The sequence below is a fragment of the Sceloporus undulatus genome, chromosome 3 (genome assembly GCF_019175285.1).
Source record: "Sceloporus undulatus isolate JIND9_A2432 ecotype Alabama chromosome 3, SceUnd_v1.1, whole genome shotgun sequence".
Taxonomy (NCBI): domain Eukaryota; kingdom Metazoa; phylum Chordata; class Lepidosauria; order Squamata; family Phrynosomatidae; genus Sceloporus; species Sceloporus undulatus.
The window spans coordinates 157014543-157037931 of NC_056524.1; the positions used below are offsets into that span (position 1 = coordinate 157014543).

General features: G+C 39.4%; 1 protein-coding gene across 2 annotated transcripts in view; it reads left to right on the forward strand.

The window, feature by feature from the left end:
- Nucleotides 1-23389, forward strand: part of SH2D4B (SH2 domain containing 4B) — a 133220-nt gene that overhangs the window by 42018 nt on the left and 67813 nt on the right. For both annotated transcript variants that reach the window (XM_042460889.1, XM_042460890.1), the window contains exon 4: nucleotides 6406-6553. In XM_042460889.1, coding sequence (XP_042316823.1) covers nucleotides 6406-6553 — 148 coding nt within the window. The remainder of the gene's footprint in view (nucleotides 1-6405; nucleotides 6554-23389) is intronic.

The window sequence follows — 23389 nt, forward strand, 5'->3', positions numbered from 1 at the left end:
TTGAAACACCACTAGTTTTTACTCATTCTCACAGCTGTAGCCCCTCAACATCTATTCTCCTGATTTAGGGGAGATGAAGATGTATTGTGTTAAATTATTCATTCCCACAAAGGAGAATGAATAATTTAATTAAATTTTCTCCCCACTGTTGGATGTCTTTGGGGGAAAAAAGCAATTTACAAAGAGCCTTGTGCGGGAGGGAGGGAGTCTCCAGCAGCAGGGTGGTGACTCCCACACATAAATTCTGGAGAGGGAAGATAAGTGAAGAGCCTTCCTAGCTGTGGTTTTTTTGTGTTTTTGGGGGGCTATGTGTCCATGTTCTAGAAAATGTTCTTCCTGACGTTTTGCCAGCATCTGTGGCTGGCATCTTCAGAGAATGCTTGCCTGGAAACAGTGGGCCTATATATACTGCATGATCCTGGGAATGCAGGAGTGATTTGCATGTGTATTGTTCTGTGCTGATGACAAGTCTCAGGCTGGGAGGCTAATGCAAAAAAGGATTAGTGTCTGCTAACTGGTGATCATTATCTGCTGGGAAAGCCCCCAACTCTGAATGGTTTCCCATTTGCATTTGCTGAGTCCTTATTTTGATATTCCTCAGGACTGATAGCCAAATTTTGTTCACTTTAAGCGTCTCTTCTTTCTGGTTAAATTATCCAGATGTTTGTGGATTTCAATGGCTTCCCTGTGTCTTCCTAGCCTGCCTTCCCACTCTCCTGATGCCACGAGTGGACAGGTGGGCAAAATCAAGTGAGGACTGGGGAAGCTATTGCCTGTCCTACCCTCATATGAAATGGGAAAGAAGTGAGGTGAGGGGTTTTTTTTGGGGGGGGGTGTATAACCTTCAGGATCCTCGCTTGGCTCCCTCTACATGGCCCTCACAACATTGGTAAGTTTTGCGGAAGTTATGTGAGGATCAGAAGGCTATAGCTTTCCAGGATCATCTTCTGTATTCCTCTGCAACACATCAGATGTGTGTGAGAGGATTGTGAGGCTATAGCCTTCTAACATTGGGAGGCTTGTGTGTGTGTGTGGGGGGGGGGGGGGAGGTTAGGCTATAGCCTCACTATCTGTGTTCTTTAGCTGCTTCACAGTGATGCAGTCATTATTGTGCACCAGCTATCAGAATAACACCCTCAATGGCAGTTCCCCTCAATGGGCAGCATCCTTGTTTTCCCAACTTCTATATGTCATTTGTTAATAGATAATTCTCTGATGGGGTGGGGTAAGAGTAGTCCTCAAGTCAGTTTGAGGTCTTGGGGGGGGGAGAGAAGGAAGGAGCTTGAGTTGAATTCTCCTTGTTTGAGTTTTCAAACAATCGCTTCTTTCTCATATTTTCCCTTATGTGTTTGGCTATATTTGCAACTAGAAGTGTTTCTCCCCTTTTACATAGCAATAGCCCTTGTCTTTTAGAGGGAAAAAGGAGGAAACAGTATCTTCAAAAATGAATCAACAAATAACCTAAAAACCAGGAATACCTTTAGGGCTTGGATCTGGCAGCCTCTTAACTCTGGTTAGCATTGTGGACCAAAAATTCTTCAAAAAAGAAGCCACAGACTTCCCACCGGGTATATAAAGCAAGCGTGAAATTTAGCAAGAAAAACTCAGCTGCAGCTGAATGTGATGTTGCCCTTATAGAGGTTTTTCAGACCACCTGGCGAAGCATCTTGATTTCTTGCCAACAGTAGAAGCCTGCACTTGCTCCAATTTTGTATTCCCTGGGTATGATAATTGCTTGTAATTAGCAAATTGCTTACTTTCTTTCCATCATTTTTGAAATGTCAATGGACAGAAAGCATTTAGAAGATTGTCAGCTGGCAGGCATCTACAAACTGAACCATCCTTGAGTAGCCCAAGACACCTGTCCCTGTTTATTTACACTTGACAAACTCTGCCTGGTCTTTCTCTTTCCTTGCTAATAGGAAGTGCCAGTTCCCTCTAATGGTATCTTTTCTGTAAAAACATTTCTTGCCTCTGAGCAGTCAAGCAACCTCAGCCCTTACAGGTATCTTAAAGGTCATAAAGAATTGTTGGCGAATCTTCTTCTCAAAGACCTTCAGATTTTGACAGTGCTAGAACTCCCACTGCACACTCTCACATTTCTCAAGGCACAATAAAGCTGAGTGCAAGCTGTTTAGAAACAAAGAGGCAATGCAGTTCATGGAAACAAAGTGATTTCTGAAGTCTCATGGGAAGCCTTTTGGGTTTTCTTTGCTGTCAAGAGCTCTTCTAGTACGACTGTAGATAAAAGTGATTTGCAGAAAATTTCATGACAAAATAAGCAGAAAGTTAGTGTGCACTCTTGACTTTTCACTTGCCTCACTGGTAGTCTGATCAGAGTTTGAAGTAACTAGTTACAAGTAATGCATGGCTTCTAATAATTCATAGGTATGGCATAAACAAATAACATTATGATTATAAAATAATGAATAATAACTTCACTCCCTTTTCACAGTTTAATAACAACTGTTTTTAATTATAGTTAGATATGTGTGAACTCACTGCCCAGTTGTGCAGCATTTTGATATATTTTTTCTGGAAAAGTAACATAAATATATGTAGTTACTTTTGATTAATTTTTAAAATCAAGAAAAAATGCAATGATAATGGCAACTAATAATGGGGAGGGGCGAAGGAACATTGAAAGTATAGTGATAGTAATAGTCTACTGAAATAATTAAAAAATTGGAAGTGTAATTATATTTGCAGATTATTTTTAAAATCAGCTTTCCAAAGTCTAGCCCAGATAAATTAAATAAGTTATCATTATTTATCCACGAGAAAAAGTGTTCTATCTGGATCCAGAAACCCCATGATTCAGTTTTCTGAGTCTTTATTAATTGGGAATGTCATTATTATTATTATTATTATTATTATTATTATTATTAAACTTTATTTCTAGAGCGCTGTAATTATCTTCAATAGGAGTTACTTCTAAATGCTTGTGATTTGACTTCCCTGCAAAAAGTCAAATTGTATTCCACTTGTCCTTGGAAACATCATTACCTGTAAAAGCCAATCATTTCCAGTTGATCAAGGGCAGGGGTAGGCAATATTTTTGAGCCGGGGGCCAGGTTGCTGTCCCTCAGACAACTGGGGGGCCGAAGCCGGGGGTGGAGCTTCACCCTCCAGGGGTGGAGCCGCATGCCGGGGGTGGGGCTTCCACCCTCCAGGGGTGGAGCCACATGCCAGGGGTGGAGCTTCCATCCTCCAGGAGCAGAGCCGCCTGCTGGGGGTGGAGCTTCCACCCTCCAGGGGCAGAGCCACATGCCAGGGGTGGAGCTTCCACCCTACAGGGCAGAGCTTCCACTGAAGCATCATCATCATCATCACCACCTCAACTACTATCATTGTTACAGCAGATCTTTCAGCAATAAATGCACCAAAAATACACAGAAATGCACTTTGGAAAGTCACACTCCTCCTCCTCCTCTTTCTCCTCCTCCTGCTCTTTCTCATTGAGAGGGGATTTTGCACAAAGAACACCCAGGGCAAGTAGTAATAATAATAAATACTAAGAATAAAGTTACAAGCAAGGAAATTACTACAATGCAACTGAAAATAAACTGCAGCAAGCATGCACACAGTTTCAACCCAGAAAAGCCACAGGGTTCTGAGAGGGAAGTTTGCACAAACACCACCCAGGGCAAGTAAAAATAATAAATAAGACTAAGAATAAAGTTACAAGCAAGGAAATTACTTCAATGCAATTGAAAATAAACTGCAGCAAGCATGCACACAGTTTCAACCCAGAAAAGCCACAGGGTGTTGAGAGGGAAGTTTGCAGAAAGAACACCCAGCTAACCCCCTCCCCCAATGAACCGACCTCTCGCCTTGCTGTGGCTGCAGCTGCCGCTCTGGCTCCCTTTCTCCCTGGCTCTGCACTCCTTCTGCTTCCTCCTCCTCCTTTCCCTGCTCTTAGGGAGGAGGAGGAGGAGGAGGAGGAGGGCAGAGAGCGAGGTGGAGCCTGCTGCAGGCCTACTGCAGCTCCTGGAGCCCTGTTGGAGTGCTCCAGGGGCTGCACCAGGCCTCCTACATGGGCGCCACCATTTTGTTTTTCAAAATGGCCGAAATCTCGTGTGACCTTTGACATCCTGAGGTCACGCGAGACTTCGGCCGCCATTTTGAAAAACAAAATGGCGCCCGGAGCGGCGAAAAACGGGGGAAATCGGTGGCAATCGGCAGCAGGACTGCTTGGGGGCTGCTTGGAAGGCCTTGGCGGGCCGGATCCGGCCCACGGGCTGCAGTTTGCCTACCCCTGATCAAGGGGATGAAAATAAAATAAAATATTTCAAACTCTTGGACTAATGAGAATTTTGTATCTGTAGACCTATTCTATGCAAAATTCTCACTTTTTTGGCACAGAAAACAACATTTCCTGCACAAAGAATAGCAGAAATGATTTCCAAGCAGATAATAACGTTTATATTATTTTGTCTGCAAAAAATGCTGTAGTTGGGAACTTATTCTGTGCAAAACGCATGGGGTTTTGGGTGTATGCAGATGGAAAACAACTTTTTGAAAACTGTGCTATTTCTTTGAAAACGTTTTCCCTGCAGGAAGAAAATTACTAAAATTGTCCATTGCTTCCTTTGAGAATTAAATTAACAAAAAATTCTAATTGTGGATCATCACTTCTTGAAATAACAGGATTGCACGCGCGCACACACACACACACACACACACCCCTTCTAGTATTTATTGCTCAAGCAGAATGTTTTTTTTTGGTTTATCTACTCTGGTTGATTGTTTGTTTCTGTATAACATCTGGACATGTACTGGGACTAAACTGTTCAGGGAACATATAATTCTAAGAGTCAATACCAGCTCAAGCCTATGTGTCTTTTCAAAGTGGAGTTCAAAAATACAGTGTAATATGATATCTGCCTTCAGGATTGAGCTATTGGAATGAAAATAGCCATGGACGTTCTCAATACAGTTGTGTAATTTCAAGATGGTAACCCACTTCGGTGCCTCAAATAGTCTACCAGAATGATATGAAATACCATATTTTCCAGCGTATAAGATGACTGGGCGTATAAGACGACCCCCTGCTTATATGGTTTTATAGTCTTATATGGCGAGTATATCCCAAACTCTATATTTTAACAGGAAAAGCTGGGTGTTGTCTTATATGCCCAGTCGTCTTAAATGCCAGAAAATACAGCATTTCTCTTGAGCATTTTAAATGCCACAAATTTGATATTTACATTTATAACCACACTATTTCCTTTTATGTTTGAACACCAGCTCACTCCCTGTTGTTCATTTCTTGAGAGGGAGAAAAAGAAACAAAATGCATTGGAGATGGGGGCATAAGACATGAAATTGATGCTATCTCTAAATGCCATTTTGAAAGTTGTGCTTTACAATGGAAGGGTTGAACTCCTGTGAATATTTTGTGTTTCTATCAGTATTATGAAAAAAAAATGTCCAATTTAAGCCGCAGTTCCACTTTCCTTAAACCACTCATCCTTGCTGTCTTGGTGAAAGGCCACAAGGTTTTTGAGTTTACACATTTGAAAATCCACACACTATTTTTAAAAGTGTTCAGCATGATCAGCCAAAAAGCACAGTATATATGGTAGATAAGCACAGAGACAGACATATCCCTATTTTGTATGTATGGATCTCTCTCTCTTTCCTCCATCCTCTCTTTGTGTATGTGTGTAACATCCAAGAGCAAATGAATATATATATATATGGCTTTTTCATGGTCAGACCTTTTGCTGTCATCTGAGTCAGTATTATTTCATCTGCCAGCAGCATCTTAGGCCAGGACTCTTACCCAGCCCTGGTAACCCACTACCTAATCTTAGGCATGCAAAGACCCTAACACTAAAGCCCTACCATAAAGCTCTAGAACCTGTCCTAGATCTAGACCAGGGTAGAAAATGTGGCCTTCCAGGTCCTATTAGACTGCAATTTCCATCAGCTTTGATTTAGCTAGTGGTGAAAAGGAGTAGTTCAACAATGGGAGGGCTGCATTTTGCCCATCTTTCATCAAGACCATTCAGACAACTGAAAAGGGCAGTAGTTTCCAGACTTTTTAAATTGGTAGTCCCTTCCACACAGCATTTAAGTAGTCAAATTTGACATATTGTGGGCTATCTTGTGAGGTCATGGTTCAGGAGAACATGAAATTGCACATGCTGTTGCACCAGATACTGTTTGTAAAAATAATGCTCAGTTCCCACACAATTAATTGGAGTGTCAATAATTTTATTCATTTTGTTTTGAATGCCCATATATGTCTAATATAGTGCAGGGTGATTTGATTGCCACATTTGTAGGAATGGAGCCATTCAGATATTTCAAATATTTATATCCCATGTTGTAAGATGTTTCTCTTCAGATGTTTTTTCTTCTCAGTTGTGATCTCCTTGTTAACTTTGTTTTGCTTAGAAAAGAGAGGAGGAAGAGAGACAAAAAGGTGAAGAGCAGATACGGCAACAGGAGGAACACAGAGCACAAGAGCTATACCTGAGCCTCAAACAAGCCCAGCAGTACAGCCAACACAATGAAAAGGAGGACCATGAATGGGAAGAACAGTGTGAGTGAACATTGACCAAATAAGAGGTTTCAGATATGCCAAATTCTTGGGTTAGACTGAGCAAACTGTGGCATGGTCCATATGATCCTTAAGCTGTGCTATCCTTGAACGATTAGAGGACTGGCTCTACCATTAATTAATTAATTAATTAATTAACATTGCTTAAAGCATCATTAAGCAATGTTAAACAATCCCTTTTAGGTTCATATTTTAGGATGTTGTGGAAGGGCAGCAAACTATTGTTGCTGTGTGCCTTCAAGTTGTTTCTCACTTATGGTGAAACTACTGACAATATTTGTTCAGAGGAGTTTTGCCATTGCCTTCCCCTGAGGTTGAGAGAATGGGACTTTCCTAAGGTCACCCAGTGGATTTCATGGCTGAGCTGAGAATCGAACTCTCATCTCCAGAGTCATTGTCTGACACCACACCATGCTGAGCAGTAAACTATAAGCTGTTAAATTTGTTATCATTGCATTGTTACTACCAGAAATGGAGAGAAGTACTTGTGGCAATTTTAGCCTCTTGTTCCTAAATTACTTTCCTGGTTATTTGGGAGGAGTGTAATTTGCTGATCCAGATCAGACAGCAAAATATATTTGGAGAATCCTGCATGAATGGAAAGATTGCTGTCTAGAAATGAGTGAAAATGTTTACGAAGGGCGCAGACATTATGTCATTTGGCAGAAGAAAAGTTCAGATCATTTATATTTGAAATAGTTTCTGACTATATATGATTAGATTATGATCAAAATGCTTTCCTCAAGCTGCACTGCAGTTTTAAATCCTTTATTCTGTTATTGTTGTTTTAATGATCGGACATATTCCAGATATTTTATCATAACATTTCATGATTTGGAAAGCTGTGTTTAAAAACTTGCATTATCATGACTTGTTATAAAACTCCTATTAACACTGCTTTATTTGTTAATTGCCATCATGTTGACCCCAACTCATGATGACCCTGTGGATGAGACATCTTCAATCCACACTGTCATCCACGGCTCTTCTTAGGCCCTGTAAATGTTTACTTGTGACCTCTCTAATTGAGTCTATCTATCTAACTTGCAGTCATCCTTTCTTTATACTACCCTCTACCTTTCCTAGCATTATTATCTTTTCTACTGATCCATATCTTCTCATTATGTGGCCAAAGTACGACAACCTCAGTTTGATCATCTTGGCCTTGAGGAATATTTCAGGCTTGAACTGTTCAAGGATCTATTTCTTTGTCTTTTTGGATGTTCACAGTATCTTCGGATTCAAGCATCCATGGCTGGAAATTTTTAAAAAAGTATAAATTCCAAATAGCAAATCTTGATTTTCCATTTTATATAAGGGACACCATTTTGCTCTGCCATTATATTTAATGGGACTTGAGCATCCATGAATTTTGGATCTGTACAGATAGGCGGCATCCAGACACCCCTTTAGTGGCTGGATCGGTGCTGCAACAACTGCATGCCACGGCACTGATCTGGCCTCTAGAGAGCACAAAAAGGAGCCGGAAAAACTGGCTCTCTTTTGCGCCCTCTAAAGGATATCATAACCACAGTACCATGGCTTTCTGACAACCTTTTGGTGCTGCATCTTCTAGATACAGTGCCAGGATCATGCAGTGATGCTGTGCACCATATAGAAGATCGCGTAGCATCGTGATGTGATGGGGTGGAGTCACAGTGTCCAGCATGCGGATGCTGCGCAGTGGCTCTGCCTACATGATGACACAAAGTGCCATGCATAGCCCCTTTATTATCCACGGGGGATACTGGAACCAAACCCCCATGAATAACAAGGTCCCACTGTACTTCTTGGTTCCTTTTTTGTGGGGAAAAAAACATAAAAATGGGCTAAAATGAAATGAAAAATGAAAGAAGTTATCTCAAAATACTTTAAAAATGCCATTTTTGATTGCCAAAACGTAAAGAGGAAATGTAACAGGTAAGAATTATTTGTTTCATAGAAAAAATTGTTGATGTTACTAGTTGTCACTTTTAAAAAAAGAAAATGAATACCATTAACCTTCCAAAAACAGAATGATAAAAATGTCTCCTTCACCATCACCAGTGCTGCCAAGTGGGGAAGAGTAACATAATAAACCTTCCGGATTTAAGATACAATTTATCAAATCCAAGCAAAATATTCAAGCAAAACCTTGTCACAAATATACTTATACATCTTCAAAATGTTAAGAACATTTATTATATATTGGTTACTCTGAGCTAGAGCAGGTCTACTGAATGACTGGGAACTTGGAGTCAATATATATGTAACTTCCATTGATATAATAGGCATATTTTAGTTAGGATTAACATATGGATTTAAGGCGAGGTCTTACCTTTCTTTTTGTAAAAGTCATCAAATTTGATACATGCATCATCCAGTGCATGCACTGATCACTGAAAATGGAATATCTTCAGAAAAAAAGCAACAACTATGAAAGTTAGTTCCAGCTCAAAACTTGGAAAATGATTGTTTTAGACTACAAACGCCAGAATCCCCATCCTCTGTCTCAGCTCCACTGCAAAACCCACTGAAAGTACTGAAAGGTTTTGGGGCAGGCCATTATCCTGCTACTTTTAGGTGACAAGAATTTCTACATTTTGAACCTGTTTATTGTTTCTGTAACTGCTGGAATGATGTAGTTGTATTCATTGGAAGAAATGTATGCATTCTCTTTCCCCTCATTATATTGATAGGGTTTCCGATTTAGGTCCCTCTCTCTCTTTAAGACTAACTATCTCTATCTCAAGATTCTAAACTGTTAATCTTACAATTAGTATGTGTCTCTCGCTTGACTACTAGTCTCTTAATATACCAGCTATATATATAACTATCTTTTGTTCGATTAGGATTTAGTTTTTTGTTATGTAATTATTTATTAAAACCATTATTATTATTATTATTATTATTATTATTTTGAGTAAGGGGCTTTACAGATCATCCCTTTTAGCACCAGATCAGGGCTGCAGCAATAACATGCCATGGCCCTGCTCTCTCCTTTCTGCGGTGCAAAAAGGAGCTGCAAAAAGTGGTTCTTCTTGTGCCCTGGAAAGGACATCATCATCATCATCATCATCATCATCATCATCATCATCATCATCATCATCATCATCATCATCATCATCATCATGTCTCTCTGCCCGCCACATTGTTTTTAATTTTAACCTAATGCTGTATAGGATTTTATTGTTTTAAAACTTTGATTGGTTAATTGTAGTTTTAATATTGGGGAGGGGGTTGGGAAGGGATCAATTAGTATTTTATTCTATTTCTAATGCATTTTTACTGTTGTAACCCAAAGGATTCCTAGTGATTGAGCAGGCTATAAATAAATTTATTATTATTATTATTATTATTATTATTATTATTATTTTCTTATATCCCGCCTTTCCCCCAACATAGGGACTCAAGGTGGCTGCTGGTGTGTGGCTTTTCCACACTCCTTTGTTGCTGCATCATGTAGACACAGCGTCAAAGGAGCACCATGATTCCTTGCTCTGTGTGGAGTTGTGTGTGGTGTCATGTCGGCCTGGAGTAGAGTTGGGACATGTGTCATGTGGTCACCAACCCCAACTCTGTTCCCAGGCTGGCTTTAACGGCTGGTCTGTCAAGTCTTTATTCTTTAGGAAGATAGATTTAAAATAATAGTCTGACCCACACTTTCATTGTTCTGCAGATGAAAGCTGAACTCTTAATAGGTTTAACTTTCAAACTTGCATATTTTTGTTTCCCTTTAAAAGGGTTAACACTCTGAGAAACTAAAATTACACTTCACAGTATTTTCTGTCCCATCCCCCTTTCCTTTAATGAAACACCCATGAATTTCTTTAAGGTATTGCTCTTTTATTTCCTCAGCTTTGAAAAATACAAAACAAATTAGTTGACTGAATAAGAGATAGCACCTTATCTAGTTTCATTTTCATTGTTTGATTTATGAACAACACCAGAGAAAAGCTCAGGGAAAGGCAATATGAAACTGAATTTTATCTACATTATTATATATGTCCTATTTTAATCCTGGAACGGAAATATATCAGTGAAGTTGAAGGCTTTCATGGCCGGCATCCATATTTTTTTTTGTGGGTTTTTCAGGCTATGTGGCCATGTTCTAGAAATTTTCCTTCCTGACATTTTGCCAGCATCTGTGGCTGGCATCTTCAGAGAATGCTTTGCCTGGAAAAAGTTGGGTGTATATACACTGTGTGAGCCTGGGAATGCAGGAGTGATTTGCGTGTGTATTGTTTTGTGCTGATGGGAGGCCTCAGGCTGGGAGGCTAATGCAAAAGAGGATTAATGTCTGTTAATTGGTGATCATTATCTGCTGGGAAAGCCCCTGGCTCTGAATGGTTTCCCTTTTGCATTTGCTGAGTCCTTATTTTGCTATTCCTCAGGACTGGTAGCCAGATTTTGTTCACTTTAAGGGTTTCTTCTTTTTGGTTGAAATTACCCAGATGTTTGTGGATTTCAATGGCTTCCCTGTGCATCCTGACATGGTAGTGGTTGGCATGGTCCAGAATTTCAGTGTTTTCAAACATTATTTTATGCCAGTATTTTGAGAATGCTGGTCAACAGTGTATTGAAAGCAGAGGTGAAATAGTTTCACTAATAGAGATTTGCAAGTTTTCTGTTCCAGTTATTGTTTTAGTTGATCTTATTACCTGCCTTCAAGTCAACTCTGACTTATGGTCACCTTCTCATAGGGCTTTATTAGCAAGATTTATTCAGAAGTGGTTTGTCAATTCTGAATGTAGCCAATGGCGCCTAGCATTCTCTAATGGCCTTCCTTATAAGTACTAACAAGGCCTGACCTTATTTAGCTTCCAAGATCAGACAGGATTTAGTGCCTCAGGATTTAGACAGCTCTTTCAGTCTTAGATGGTGTCCTAATTCTCACAAACAAAATCTTCATCTGGTCTCTACCACTTGAGAGTGTGGACATGGGCCAAAATGGTTGAACGTTAGAAAGAATAAGAGAAGGAGGAGGAGGACCTGGACAACAACAACAACAACAACAGCAACAACAGTTTCTTACATTACTGGGTAGAGGCCAAATTATTGATGGTACAGCCAGCAACATCATCTATGAAACTGACATATCATTCCTGTAGATAGATACTGAGTATGCCAGTGAGAAAGGATCTGCCATTGTTTTCCCCCAAACGCTAGCTTTCGGTATATTGGGATTTAATATCTCTGTCTCTGTCTCTATATTTCTATGCAGGAGTCATAGTCCACACTTCACCTGCTGTTTGTGAGAACATGGCCTAAATTCTCGATTCAGAATCAGATTTTTATGGTATTTGTGGGCATTGTGAAAAATCATAAAGACAGCCACTCCAGGCTACTTTTCCCCCCATATTTAGCAGCAGTCCCATATTTCTTGTAATGTGTAGTTCCACCCAGACACTCATTTGCTAATTCCAACATGTTCATGATTTAGTTTAAATGTCATGAATAATCACATCTGAATGTAATACTGAATTGTAACGATAATTTGCTTTCCACATAGAGTACAAGAATGGAGACAAATGATTGCTTGTTCCCTAAAGTGTGATTTTTGCATTCATATTTCTCACATGCCCTCCTCCTCCACTTTAAACCTCAAGCACCAGATTAAACGGAAGCAACACATTGTATGAGTTGTGGGATATTTCTTGCCTGCAGTGAATTTCAGGGTACCATCCAAAGGAATACATTTTGATTTCCCTGAATAGGGCCAGTCTTCTGCATTTCCTTTACTGCATCATGGTGTCTCCAAAAAAAGAGCACAAAACACCTCTTTTGAGCTTTATAAACATGATTTAAATGATTTAGAACATGTTTAAAACTGTTTTTTTTTTTGTATTTCTTTAATAGTGTAAAGCAATGTCACACATGAAGAGTTACAATACCATACAGAAGAACAAACATACTTGGACCAAAAATCTTGTTCAGTTACAGCAGCCACATAAATAAATAGAAAATAAAAGCAGAAAACCATTGCAAACACATATTATTGGGAGATACCAATTGCTTGGAGCAGAAATTAAAGATAGAAAAGGAAATGACTAAATCATGGGAAAACAAATTAAATTTCTCACATGTGTCAGATCAGGTGATACAATCAAAGCTTGCCAAGGTGCTAAAGATTTATGATGAATGTGTTAAGAGAAGAAAATTTTTGATATTACAAAAATAGAAGGGGAATGGTCATCCAATGAAGACAAAAAAAATGTACCTTCTGCAAGTGGAAAGCAAGGGAGCAGGTGGGTACTCAACAGGTAAAATTGCAAGCAAAGATACAATCCACCGACCAAAAATACAAAAACCTCGATACCTATCACTACCATCAGCATCTTATGATCTTGAGGTTACTGCTGGTAGATCTAAAACTGAGTCTGTAGAATCTGAAATCTGAATCAACTGAGTCTGAAGAATATGTTTCACTGGAAACAGGAACCATAAGTAATAGAAATACCAAGAATTAATCAGTGCACAAAGAGATATTAAAGTGATGCAACAACTTTATGAAGTTTGCAAAGACAAGGACAAACTGCAACTACGGCTCATCTAAAATAATAAGAAAGGAAAAAAAATGCCAGTTTTTGTAAAGGTGTAGTGTTTAAATGTTTATAGTACAACAGTACATATTTGTTATGTGATAAATAAATAGTCTACAGTGGTACCCCGGGTTACGAAATTAATTCGTTCCGCCGCCGCTTTCGTAACCCGAAATACTTCGCAAGCCGAAAAACCCATAGGCGCTAATGGGGAAAAGCCGCGATTTCGTGTGAAATAGCGCCAAAAAGCACCAAAAATTTTTTCGTAACCCGAAAAAACCTTCGTAACCCAGAACAGTTTTTTTAAATGGATTTTTTTCGTAACCCGGAAATTTCGTAAGGCGGCGCATTCGTATCCCGGGGTACCACTGTACTATGTTCTTTCTATGGAAAAATTGTGTATTCCATTCTTTTTAATTTGGGGGTGCCCCTTTTTAAAGATAGGTAAGAATTAATAGGTTTTTAACTGTTTTTTTGACAAAGCTTCATTGAAAAATGATACAGAAGTATGAGGTTGTGAAACTTTCATACCCCTAGTGCCTATCTCTCTTTTTAGACAGAGCGCAAGGTGCTATTTTGTAGCCCTTTGTACAATGTCCAAAGCTTCTCCCTATAGCTGTCTGGGCTTGATGGGCTGCTGCTGCTGTTTACTGGTGGGGAGGTAATAAATGGGGAGGCAATTCAACCAATGCAGGTCTGAAGGTGCTCTGCCATTTCTCTTCCCCCTCTGAACCCAGATGAATAAATTCTCCATGTCTGAATTCCTTCCCTCTTCTCTTCTCTTCTCTTCTCTTCTCTTCTCTTCTCACTGACATATTAAAGACATATAGAAAGGGCAGTCATGGAATTGTGTGTTCAGAGCATTGTGTTCCTTTCTCTTGATGCAGGATCTTAGCTATCATTCACAACAGTGCCAATGACAACCCCATAGAATGCCTACATTATGGGTGCAGTTTTGCATGCATTCGCCAACAAAATGTAACCAAAGGGGGCTAGAATGACTGATCCTAGTGCATGAGGGTTAATTTCATTACAAGTGAACAAGAAAAGGCAGCTGCCGGGGTTGTGAAATGGTGACTTTATATTCCATGATTATATGTTATATTCTCCATAACTCTAGTGCTTGACAGATGAAAGTAGGGATACTCTTTGTATTTGTGTCAAGCCGAGTGGCACTGTCTGAGGGTCCCCATTACTGCACACTTCTGTAGGCCATTCTCTATTAGTCGTACAGTGTTTCCCCTTTGTCTGAAGAAGGCTGTCCAGCATTCACTTTGAAACCAGAATGTGTGGATGAACTGACTGTAATAGCAAGGTGGCCCTAAAATTAGACAGAGCAGTTCCTGGGCAGCTCTTTTGGGTCGCATGAAAAGACAACAAATTGCTGATTATTGAATCAAAAAGAGGAAGAATAAGAAGAGTTCTTTTTACTGCTGGGGGAAAGAGAAAGGCAGAAATGATTTTCTGCCTCAAGTGCCAAAATAATTCAAAAGACCCTGGTACAATGCAACTTTTAACTTACTGTCTTTTGAGTCATATATTTAAAATAGGTTCATACTGTTTTAAATTAGAGGCATCTTTACATTATAATTTAATAGTTTTTTTTAAAAGAAACAAACACATTTCTGTGTCATCATGTTTTTAATTAAATTTTGTTTTAACTGTGCTGTAAGTTGTCTTGGGTCCTATATCAGAAGAAAGGTGTGATGAAATAAAATAAAATTTGGCTTGTGAATACAGGTACCATCTGCTAATCCACCTCATGCAGTAAAAATGTCTCAGGCCTGTCCTGGGCCCATTCACACTACACAATTATAGCACTGTGATCCCACTTTAAATGCCATGAATCTCTGTTGAGGAATCCTGAGATGTAGAATTTAGGGATAGTACTTAGAATCCTGAACCAGAGAATTCTAGTGCTTCATGAAACTACAAACCCCAGGATCCCATAGGATAAAGCCACAGTAGTTGGAGTTATGGTGCTGTTATTGTGTGAAAGGGTCCCAAGGCAGTGAACATATTTAGTTTCTACCTAAGTTGGATTCCCCAGCATCTCTTTCTTTCTTTCTTTCTTTCTTTCTTTCTTTCTTTCTTTCTTTCTTTTCTTTTCTTTTCTTTTCCTTTATTTCTTATAAAATAAAAGCTCCCATTAATGGCTGCCACATATTCCACAGGAGAATAAAGCACTATGTAGTATTTGGGCAAGTCTTGTGATAAAGGTAAACCTGTCCTTCACACTTGACATTAGATCTTATCTGTCCTCCCTAATAGGAATCTCTCTCTCTCTCTCTCTCTCTCATGTGTGTGTATGTGTGTGTGTGTAGGAACAGCATAATGGTTGTTTCCTTTTAAAAAACAACTTTGAAGTGAATGTTGTATCTTATAATGGGTTTGGCATTATACATTAAAGCTTAGTGTCAATGTAAACATGTTCAGCTTTGTGTAGTTATCAAGAGAGGTGATTATAGAGGGAAAGAAGGGAAGTGGTGTTGTATATTTTGTGTCTGAGAAAATCAGGAAAACAACAGCAGAAGCAGTGAGAGGTCTATATGTGTGTTATATCACTTTATTGTAGGTGCGGGCTCACTTTACTGAATGATTCACCATGCAACAAATTTATCAATGTGTAGCCTGGTCTTTTTCCTATCACCCAGTGTTCTCTCTGTGTGTGTGTGTGTGTGTGTGTGTGTGTGTGTGTGTGTGTGTGTATATATATATATATATATATATATATATATATATATATTGTATGGGAGAGCATTTAGGTATCTGAAGATCTATAACCTGGAGTGACATAGCCCAGAGAAAGGTCTATTAATTTTCCCACTTTTAACAAAAGATTTTAGTGACATAATATTTATTTTTGATGTATGTAATGCTTTACACTCCTCAACTTCAGATGACATAAAGTGATAATACTGCTTTCTGTTAAACACCACTGTGGATTTCAGTTATGGTGTAGCAGAGGCCATGTGTTCTGTGAATGTAGCCTTATTCTTAGAATTGCTTGGATGACAGTTGCTCAAAGTCTCCAACATGCCATTCATATGAGACCAGGTCACTTTGTTTACACCAAATTAATTTTGCAAGTGAAAAATGATATTCCTATCAACTATGACTGTGCCTGGCCTCTAATGTTTCTGATAAAGTACAATCCTAAATAATTAACTTTCAGTAACAAAGGGAGGGATATAATAATAACTCTCTGAAGAATGATAGAAGCCGCAGTTTTATTTTTTCAACAGAATAAGATGACATTATCTTCTGCCGGGGGGGGGGGGGGGGAGAATGTAGCATAGGAAGCCTTGGTTTGATTCCTGACTTTGATGTAGACAGTTTTTACACACACACACATCCTTTTTAAAAGAAAGAATCCCAGGTGCAATATTGAAGAAGGAGGGAGTTTGACATTTGGTAACCATGGTGTCAAAGAAGGAAATCTTCAGTAATAGCAAAATACGTCATTCCACTAGTGATATATTTTTGAGCTCTTATAAAGGTGCTCTGGAGCTAAACTACATGTTTTGGGGAGACACTGGGACACTGCTGACTGAGTCTCTCTATCAAATGGAGTCATAGATGGAGCCATATAATGGGGTGGGCCAAGGGAAGCCTATAGCTTCCCTGCCCACAGCCGCACAATCTATCTTTCTCTCTCTCTCTTTTGCAGTCTATGGACCCTTCCAGAACCTTCTTACCCACTGAACTCCCAGATAGAATACAGGGGCCAGTTTCCTTCCTCTATGATGTTCCATGCACTACAGGACTATGACTGCAGGAAAGTGTGGTTAAGACTTCCATGCCCTACTCTTCCTTATAATATACAGTGGGTCCGCGCCATGTGCGGATGCATTTTAAACAGCTTCCAGCTTATGCAGAGGCCACGTAGAGAGTAAAACAATGGCGTGCACACCCGTGGCATGCATGCACTGCACCACCACATGCACACGCCCCATTATTGCCTATGGGGCTTGAGCATAAGCAGATTTTCTGAAATGGATCCCCAGCATAAGGGGAGGGCCCACTGTATAGACTTTTGGGGCGTAACCTCTAACTGCATGCACATACAGTGCAGTACATATGGTCTGCTTATGTACCCCATCTGCTGCAGATGTGTACTATGTGGATTTTGTGGGGCTAGGGATAGACAAATCTTTCAATTTCACTTCCCCCTCATTGACATTTTGACAGTTTTGGTAGATACAGATGAAAAACAAACTGAAACAAAATTCTCACCTTTCCCTAGGTATGAGTAAATCTCCAAGTCCAATTTTCTTTCACATTTCATTTTTGTGAATTTTAACAAACTGAATCAGATGAAATTCTCACCAATCTCTGATTGGGGTATATAAACATTTGTGGAGATGGTTGTGTGTGTGTGGTGATGATGGGGAATATAAGGTTAACATGGGGCAAGCTACATATTGCATTATTCATCACAATTCTTAAAATGCGTGCTTAAATAGTTTACTTCTGACATTGGAATGAATTAATTTGTTAGTTGCAACAAGTCACATAGCTAAGTAGTTACCTCTTACCTGTAATTGCCAGGGGCTGTAATTCACTACTTATCAGAACAGTATAATGGTGTTTGGGTGATTGCTTGTTATTTGGTGTGTTCTTTTTTTTATTTATTACAAATTATAAATTACATTTACCTAAACCACATAACATAAAACATATAACATATATAACATATATGGCATATAACAGAAGCATCTTATCAAAATACACAGTCATCCATCATCCCTCCCCCTCAACCCCAACATAAATACTTTTCACTCTCTCCGCTTCATTCTTCCTAAGACCTTGACAGACATTGACGAGACTTCCTTGGTCAAAACCCTTACTGTTTCATTATATTTTCTAACTGCTTATCTGTGTGTATCTGTTTACAGATGTTCATTTTAAATTTTTTCTATGACTTCACCCATTACCCTTCTTACTATCTTATTCTTATTTTTTACAGTGTAAAGTTCTTTAGCTAGTCAATTCCTTCTAATCTAAGCTTACTTACATTCGTAAGTACCTTGTTAAATTTTATCTTGTATGTTTGGCCATTTCTCTTTTATATAATTGTACATTTTTTTCCCCAGTTCTTCTTATCCTGCTTTTTCTTCTCCTCTATTTCTGAAATAGTTTTCGTATTTTCTCTTAATCTTTCAGAAATTATGTCTATTTCCATCAATTCCATCAGTTTGATAATCCACTCCTCTATCTCAATATCTTTCTTTAATTTCCAATATTTTGCGTATGTTAACCTAGCAGCAGTCAACATATAGAAAATTATTTCCCCATAGCTCTTTTCTATCTTATCCTCCAACATATTTAATAACAAGATTTCTGGTCTAAATTTTAAATCCACATCTAGTATATCTTTGATTCCTTTGGCTATCATTCTCCAAAATTTTCAGCTTGAACACATTCCCACCATAGGTGAAAAAAGGTACCCCTTTCCCTTTCACACTTCCAACATAAGTTTTGTCCCTTTCCATAGATTCTACATAATTTTTTAGGAGAGAGGTGCCATCTATACATGATCTTTACATAGTTTTCCTTAATGTCCTGACTAACTGTATATTTCATTCTTTTCCCCCATGATATTTCCCATTGTCTTAATTCAGATACTTTTTTACAATCCTTTGCCCATTTTATCATATTTTCTTTTACTAAATCTCCTTCCATTTGAAATTCCAACAATGCCTTATATAATCTAGATAATACAGCAGGTTTTTCTTGTACCATAATTTCTTCTAACTTTGTTGCTTTCTCCCCCATTTTCATTGTTCCTTTATCCATTTTGTATCTAGCTTGCATTTGATGATATAAAAACCAGTCACACTTGTGACCTTCCGTTCTAATCTGTTCCAAAGATTTCATTACAAATTCTTTCCCCTTTTTTATTAATACATCTTTATAAGTCAACCAACTTTCTTTCTTTTGGACATCGGTGTTAAACAATGCTTCATGGGGGGATAACCAGAGAGGGGTAAATGGGCTAATCCATCTTTTATACTTTTCCCAAGTTTTAATAAGAGAAGCTCTTATAAAATGATTTTTAAAGGCAGCGTTAACTTTGACTTTTCCATAAAACATGTAAGCATGATATCCGAATCTTAAATCATGACCCTCCAGTTTTAATATTTATTTATTTGGTGTGTTCTGATACAGTCAGAGCAATGGGAGGGGACTAGGAAGGGTCAAATAGGTGGCTGCACCTATGAGCTTCATTGTAGGGATATTGTGCAGTAGGGATGGAAATAATGTTCAAAAATATAATTCTTGAGTATTGGGAAACCATGACCAGGAGAATCCAAGAATGATGAAAATCTTCACAGTTTGGTTTTATTCTGTGAAAAATTCTCCCTTTTCTGTATAGGAGGCAACAATTTCTGCACAAAAATAATATGTGCAGAAACCATGTACAAATTTTGCTCAAAATAAGTCCTAAACTACCATCTTTTCTGTGCAGGAAACAGCATTAATTCTATTTTTTGAACAGAAAAAGCTATTTCTTGTGCTGAATGTGTAGTTTTATATCCAAATAGACCACCTGGAAATTTTACACAGAATTCCCAAGCTGTAAATAATCTTGTAAACTATGCTGTTTCCAAAGACTTTTTGCAGTGGGGAAATTGCTGAAATTACTAATTGTTTCCCTAAAAAATGAAATTTGTGAATAACTACATCCCTAAATGTGGAGCTAATAAGGAGCAGAAGAGCAATAACAAGTGTGTGTGAGAAAGAGGGCAGGGGGCATAGGAAGCATGGAAGAGACACATGGACTGCACTAGAGACTCAAATTAGCTGGAAATTATTTTATTTAAATAACTTTTGCCTTCCCTCCATTCTGCCCAAATAAAATAGATGGAACTTATTGCCAGAAAGAGAAAGAGAGGATTAGTGTGAATGCAAGAGGACATCCTTTCAGGGTTTTCCAAACAGCAGCTCAAGGCTTGAACTGTGTGCGAGAGATAAAGTTTAAAGGAGGAGAGGATGTCTCTCTCTGCACACACAAGGTCACCTCAGGCATGACGTTTAGAGCAATTGTTCAGGAGAGAGGGAACTTGGAATAAAGAGGGATTGAGTGAGTGATTGCTTTTGTGCAATTGCCCAAAGTATCTATGTACAGTGCATGGAAACGCTGCAGGATCTGCAGTGCTGTGCTTGAGTGCTCTCTCTCTCTCTCTCCATGTCCAGGAAGGGTAGTCCCCTCAGAATTAAGATGATCAGTAATACAAGAAACCAGAAAACATTTTCCTATATTTTCCAGTGGCACAATACTAACAGCAGGAAGTTAGTAACAAGTAACTTGGCAAGTTATTTTCTTGATTGCAGTATCAGTACCTGCTGGGCAATCACAGCAAAAAGTAATGCAAAAAGTTCCCATTGAAAAAATAACATTTCAGGCTCTAATGCTCTTCTATGTTGAGTAAAAAGCATCAATGGGGGTCCGGTTCAGTATGTTTGCTGTACATATTGGGGCCCTAAATCTGGACAATTTTTCAGGGGCATAGGCTGTGGGGCCCCAATACAGGTTAGGAACATGTTCTGGATCAGAGCCCCATGGATCCAGTTTCTTGGTAAAAGCACTTTAGTTTAAGCCCACGTTTACACCAGTATGGAAAATGTAACTCATATTTTAGTGCTTAAAGTGTTTATCCTCATAGGCACAGTGTGAAGGGATTTTAGAACCCATAGTTTTGAGCAACTGGTTCAGAGAGCTCTTACTTGCAGCTGTTATCTAAACTGAAATAAAACTCTACCTTGCAGCACAGAAAGCATTTGCAGTAACAAAAAATTAAGGGAACAATATTACACTTCCACCAAAGCTCAAGCAGCAGGGATGTACAATTTCAGTGGGTTCACTTCTGACCTAGAACATGTGGCTGTTTCCCACTGCCAAATTCAGTAGAAGACTGAATTGCTATACTTAAGTGGCAAGCCGGGGGGGGGGGGGGGGGCAAAACCAACAAAATACATCAGCAATGCTACAAGACATTTAGAGTAAGCAAAATGTTTGCTCTAAATGCTCCCTCCATTTTCCTGGTGAAGTTCAGCAATGTAATTTGCTGATAAATTCTGACAGCATGTTTTTAAGGGTGCTGGGTATGCCCCCCCTCTCTCTCTCCCCTCTCTCTCCCTGTATGTGTGTGAGTGTGCATGTGGTTCACAGACTCCATGTTTTCTTACCTCTGTTAACAGACACATAATCTGTAACCATATATGTATAGAGTGAGGAGGCTGAGATCCTGCCAATTCTGGAACCCTCTATTCCTCTGCTGCTCTGCTCATATATTCTAGTATGCATGGGCTCAATATGCACAGGCTGTACCTTCTAGCATTGCTGGAACAGATAGTCTAACCAGAATCCATATGCATAGGCCACCATGAAGAAGGGATCCTGAACCGTTAGATATCAGGGGCATAGCCAAAAGCCATCTGGCCATGGAGGGAGAGATGCAGGCCCAGCCCCATCGGGCCTGGCCTAGATTAAGAAGAAGAGCCTTCCCTCCAGTCTATCTGGTGCTATCCATCCTTGGAGGGAGAGATGCAGGCCCAGCTCCATCGGACCTGACCTGACCTGAGAAGAAGAGCTCTTCCTCCATCTGGTGCCATCCGACCATGGAGGGAGAGATGCAGGCCCAGCTCCATCAGACCTGGCCTGAACTAAGAAGAAGAGCCCTCCCTCCATCTGGTGCCATCCGGCCATAGAGGGAGAGATGCAGACCCAGCTTCATTGGGCCTCGTTTAGATTAGTAAACAGAGCCCTCCCTCCAGTCCATCTGCCTTGGTCCAAGCCTCAGAGGGGGAGAAGAACTGCTGGACCGGATCCCCTTCTCACCACCATTCCCTTCTGCGTTTGTGTCATGTCTTTTTAGATTGTAAGTCTGAGGGCAGGCAACTGTCTAATTAATAATAATAATAATAATAATGACAATAATAATAATAATTGTAAGCCACTCTGAGAGCCTTTAGGACTGAAGAGCAGGGTATAAATACAACAACAACAACAACAACAACAACAACAACAATTCCCCCCACTTCTACATACATCTCTATATATTTTACCATGGTTCTCACTTTGTAAACTTATTTAATGTAAAATTATAGGAAAGGCTTTCTGTTGAAAGTGAGGATTAGTTGTAGTGAATTGGGAAGACATTTTGTTTCAGTGGAAAATGATCCAGTGAAGGAAAAAGAGATTTGCCAATGGGGTCCCATATTTTGCCAGAGGTGGAAGAAAATCCTCAAGATGGAGTGAGGAAAAGTCTTTGGCTAGTATGGTAACATTGCTACAGTTATTTTGAGACCAAAAAATGTTATACATATTTTTAAAGTAAACATTCTTCCCAGTCATGAATGCTCTTTGTAAACATGAAATTACAGTCGCCCCTTCAAGTCCGTGGACTTGAGATTCGTGGACTTGAAAATCTGTGGGGGGCAGCCACCATTAACCTCAATGGGGCGCACACCCCCACGAGTTCCAAGGGGCAAGTTTAAATCATTTTGCATGTAGCTATGGTGAGAACGTTGCTAGAACGTTGCTCCTATTGACCAAATTTGGCACTTCAGGCTTATGCTTTCACGCAGTCCAAGATAATGTAGACAAATCCTGCCCTATTTTTTTCCTCTCACTGTATGGTAATGCTAGCCTGGCTTCTGTTCACTAGCACCAAAAGACAGAAAGATGCAGAGACGTCAGTGTTCATGTCATTTTGCTATTATGTGCTGACTACAGAAGCCAAATTATCCATTAGGATGAGAGCCAGGTCCCATCATGTCTTGCCACCACCAAGTCAGTTGCTATGTTCAGCAGAGCCAGGGGTCAAGAGGGTCGAAAAGGCACACTTCTAGCACAGCTGCTGTGGAGGGTGAATGTTGCAATGATATTGATGACAGTACTAATTTATTTAGTACATGGAATTTCCAACAGAATGACGATTCATCTCATCATCTCACAGCTATTTATTGCCAAGTCAATAGGTGAAGCGTTACTAATTTTAGTGTTCAGCTTAATTCACTGCTGTGGTTCATTTCATCAAGCCAAACAAATAACAACACCATTCTTCCGAAGGTAATTGAGATATAGCTTCTTGGAGCTGTTAAAAAAACCCACATTAACAATTCTCAAATTGGGCTGCCATTGCTTTAGGGAATAGCCACATAAGAACTGCGTTGTTGTGCCAAAGCAAGTTCCAATCTGGCCAGCATTCGAATTGTCATCCAGCCAGATACTGTTGGGATTTCTAAGTAGGACATAGTGTGGATGACCTTCCATTCTCATTTGATCCCA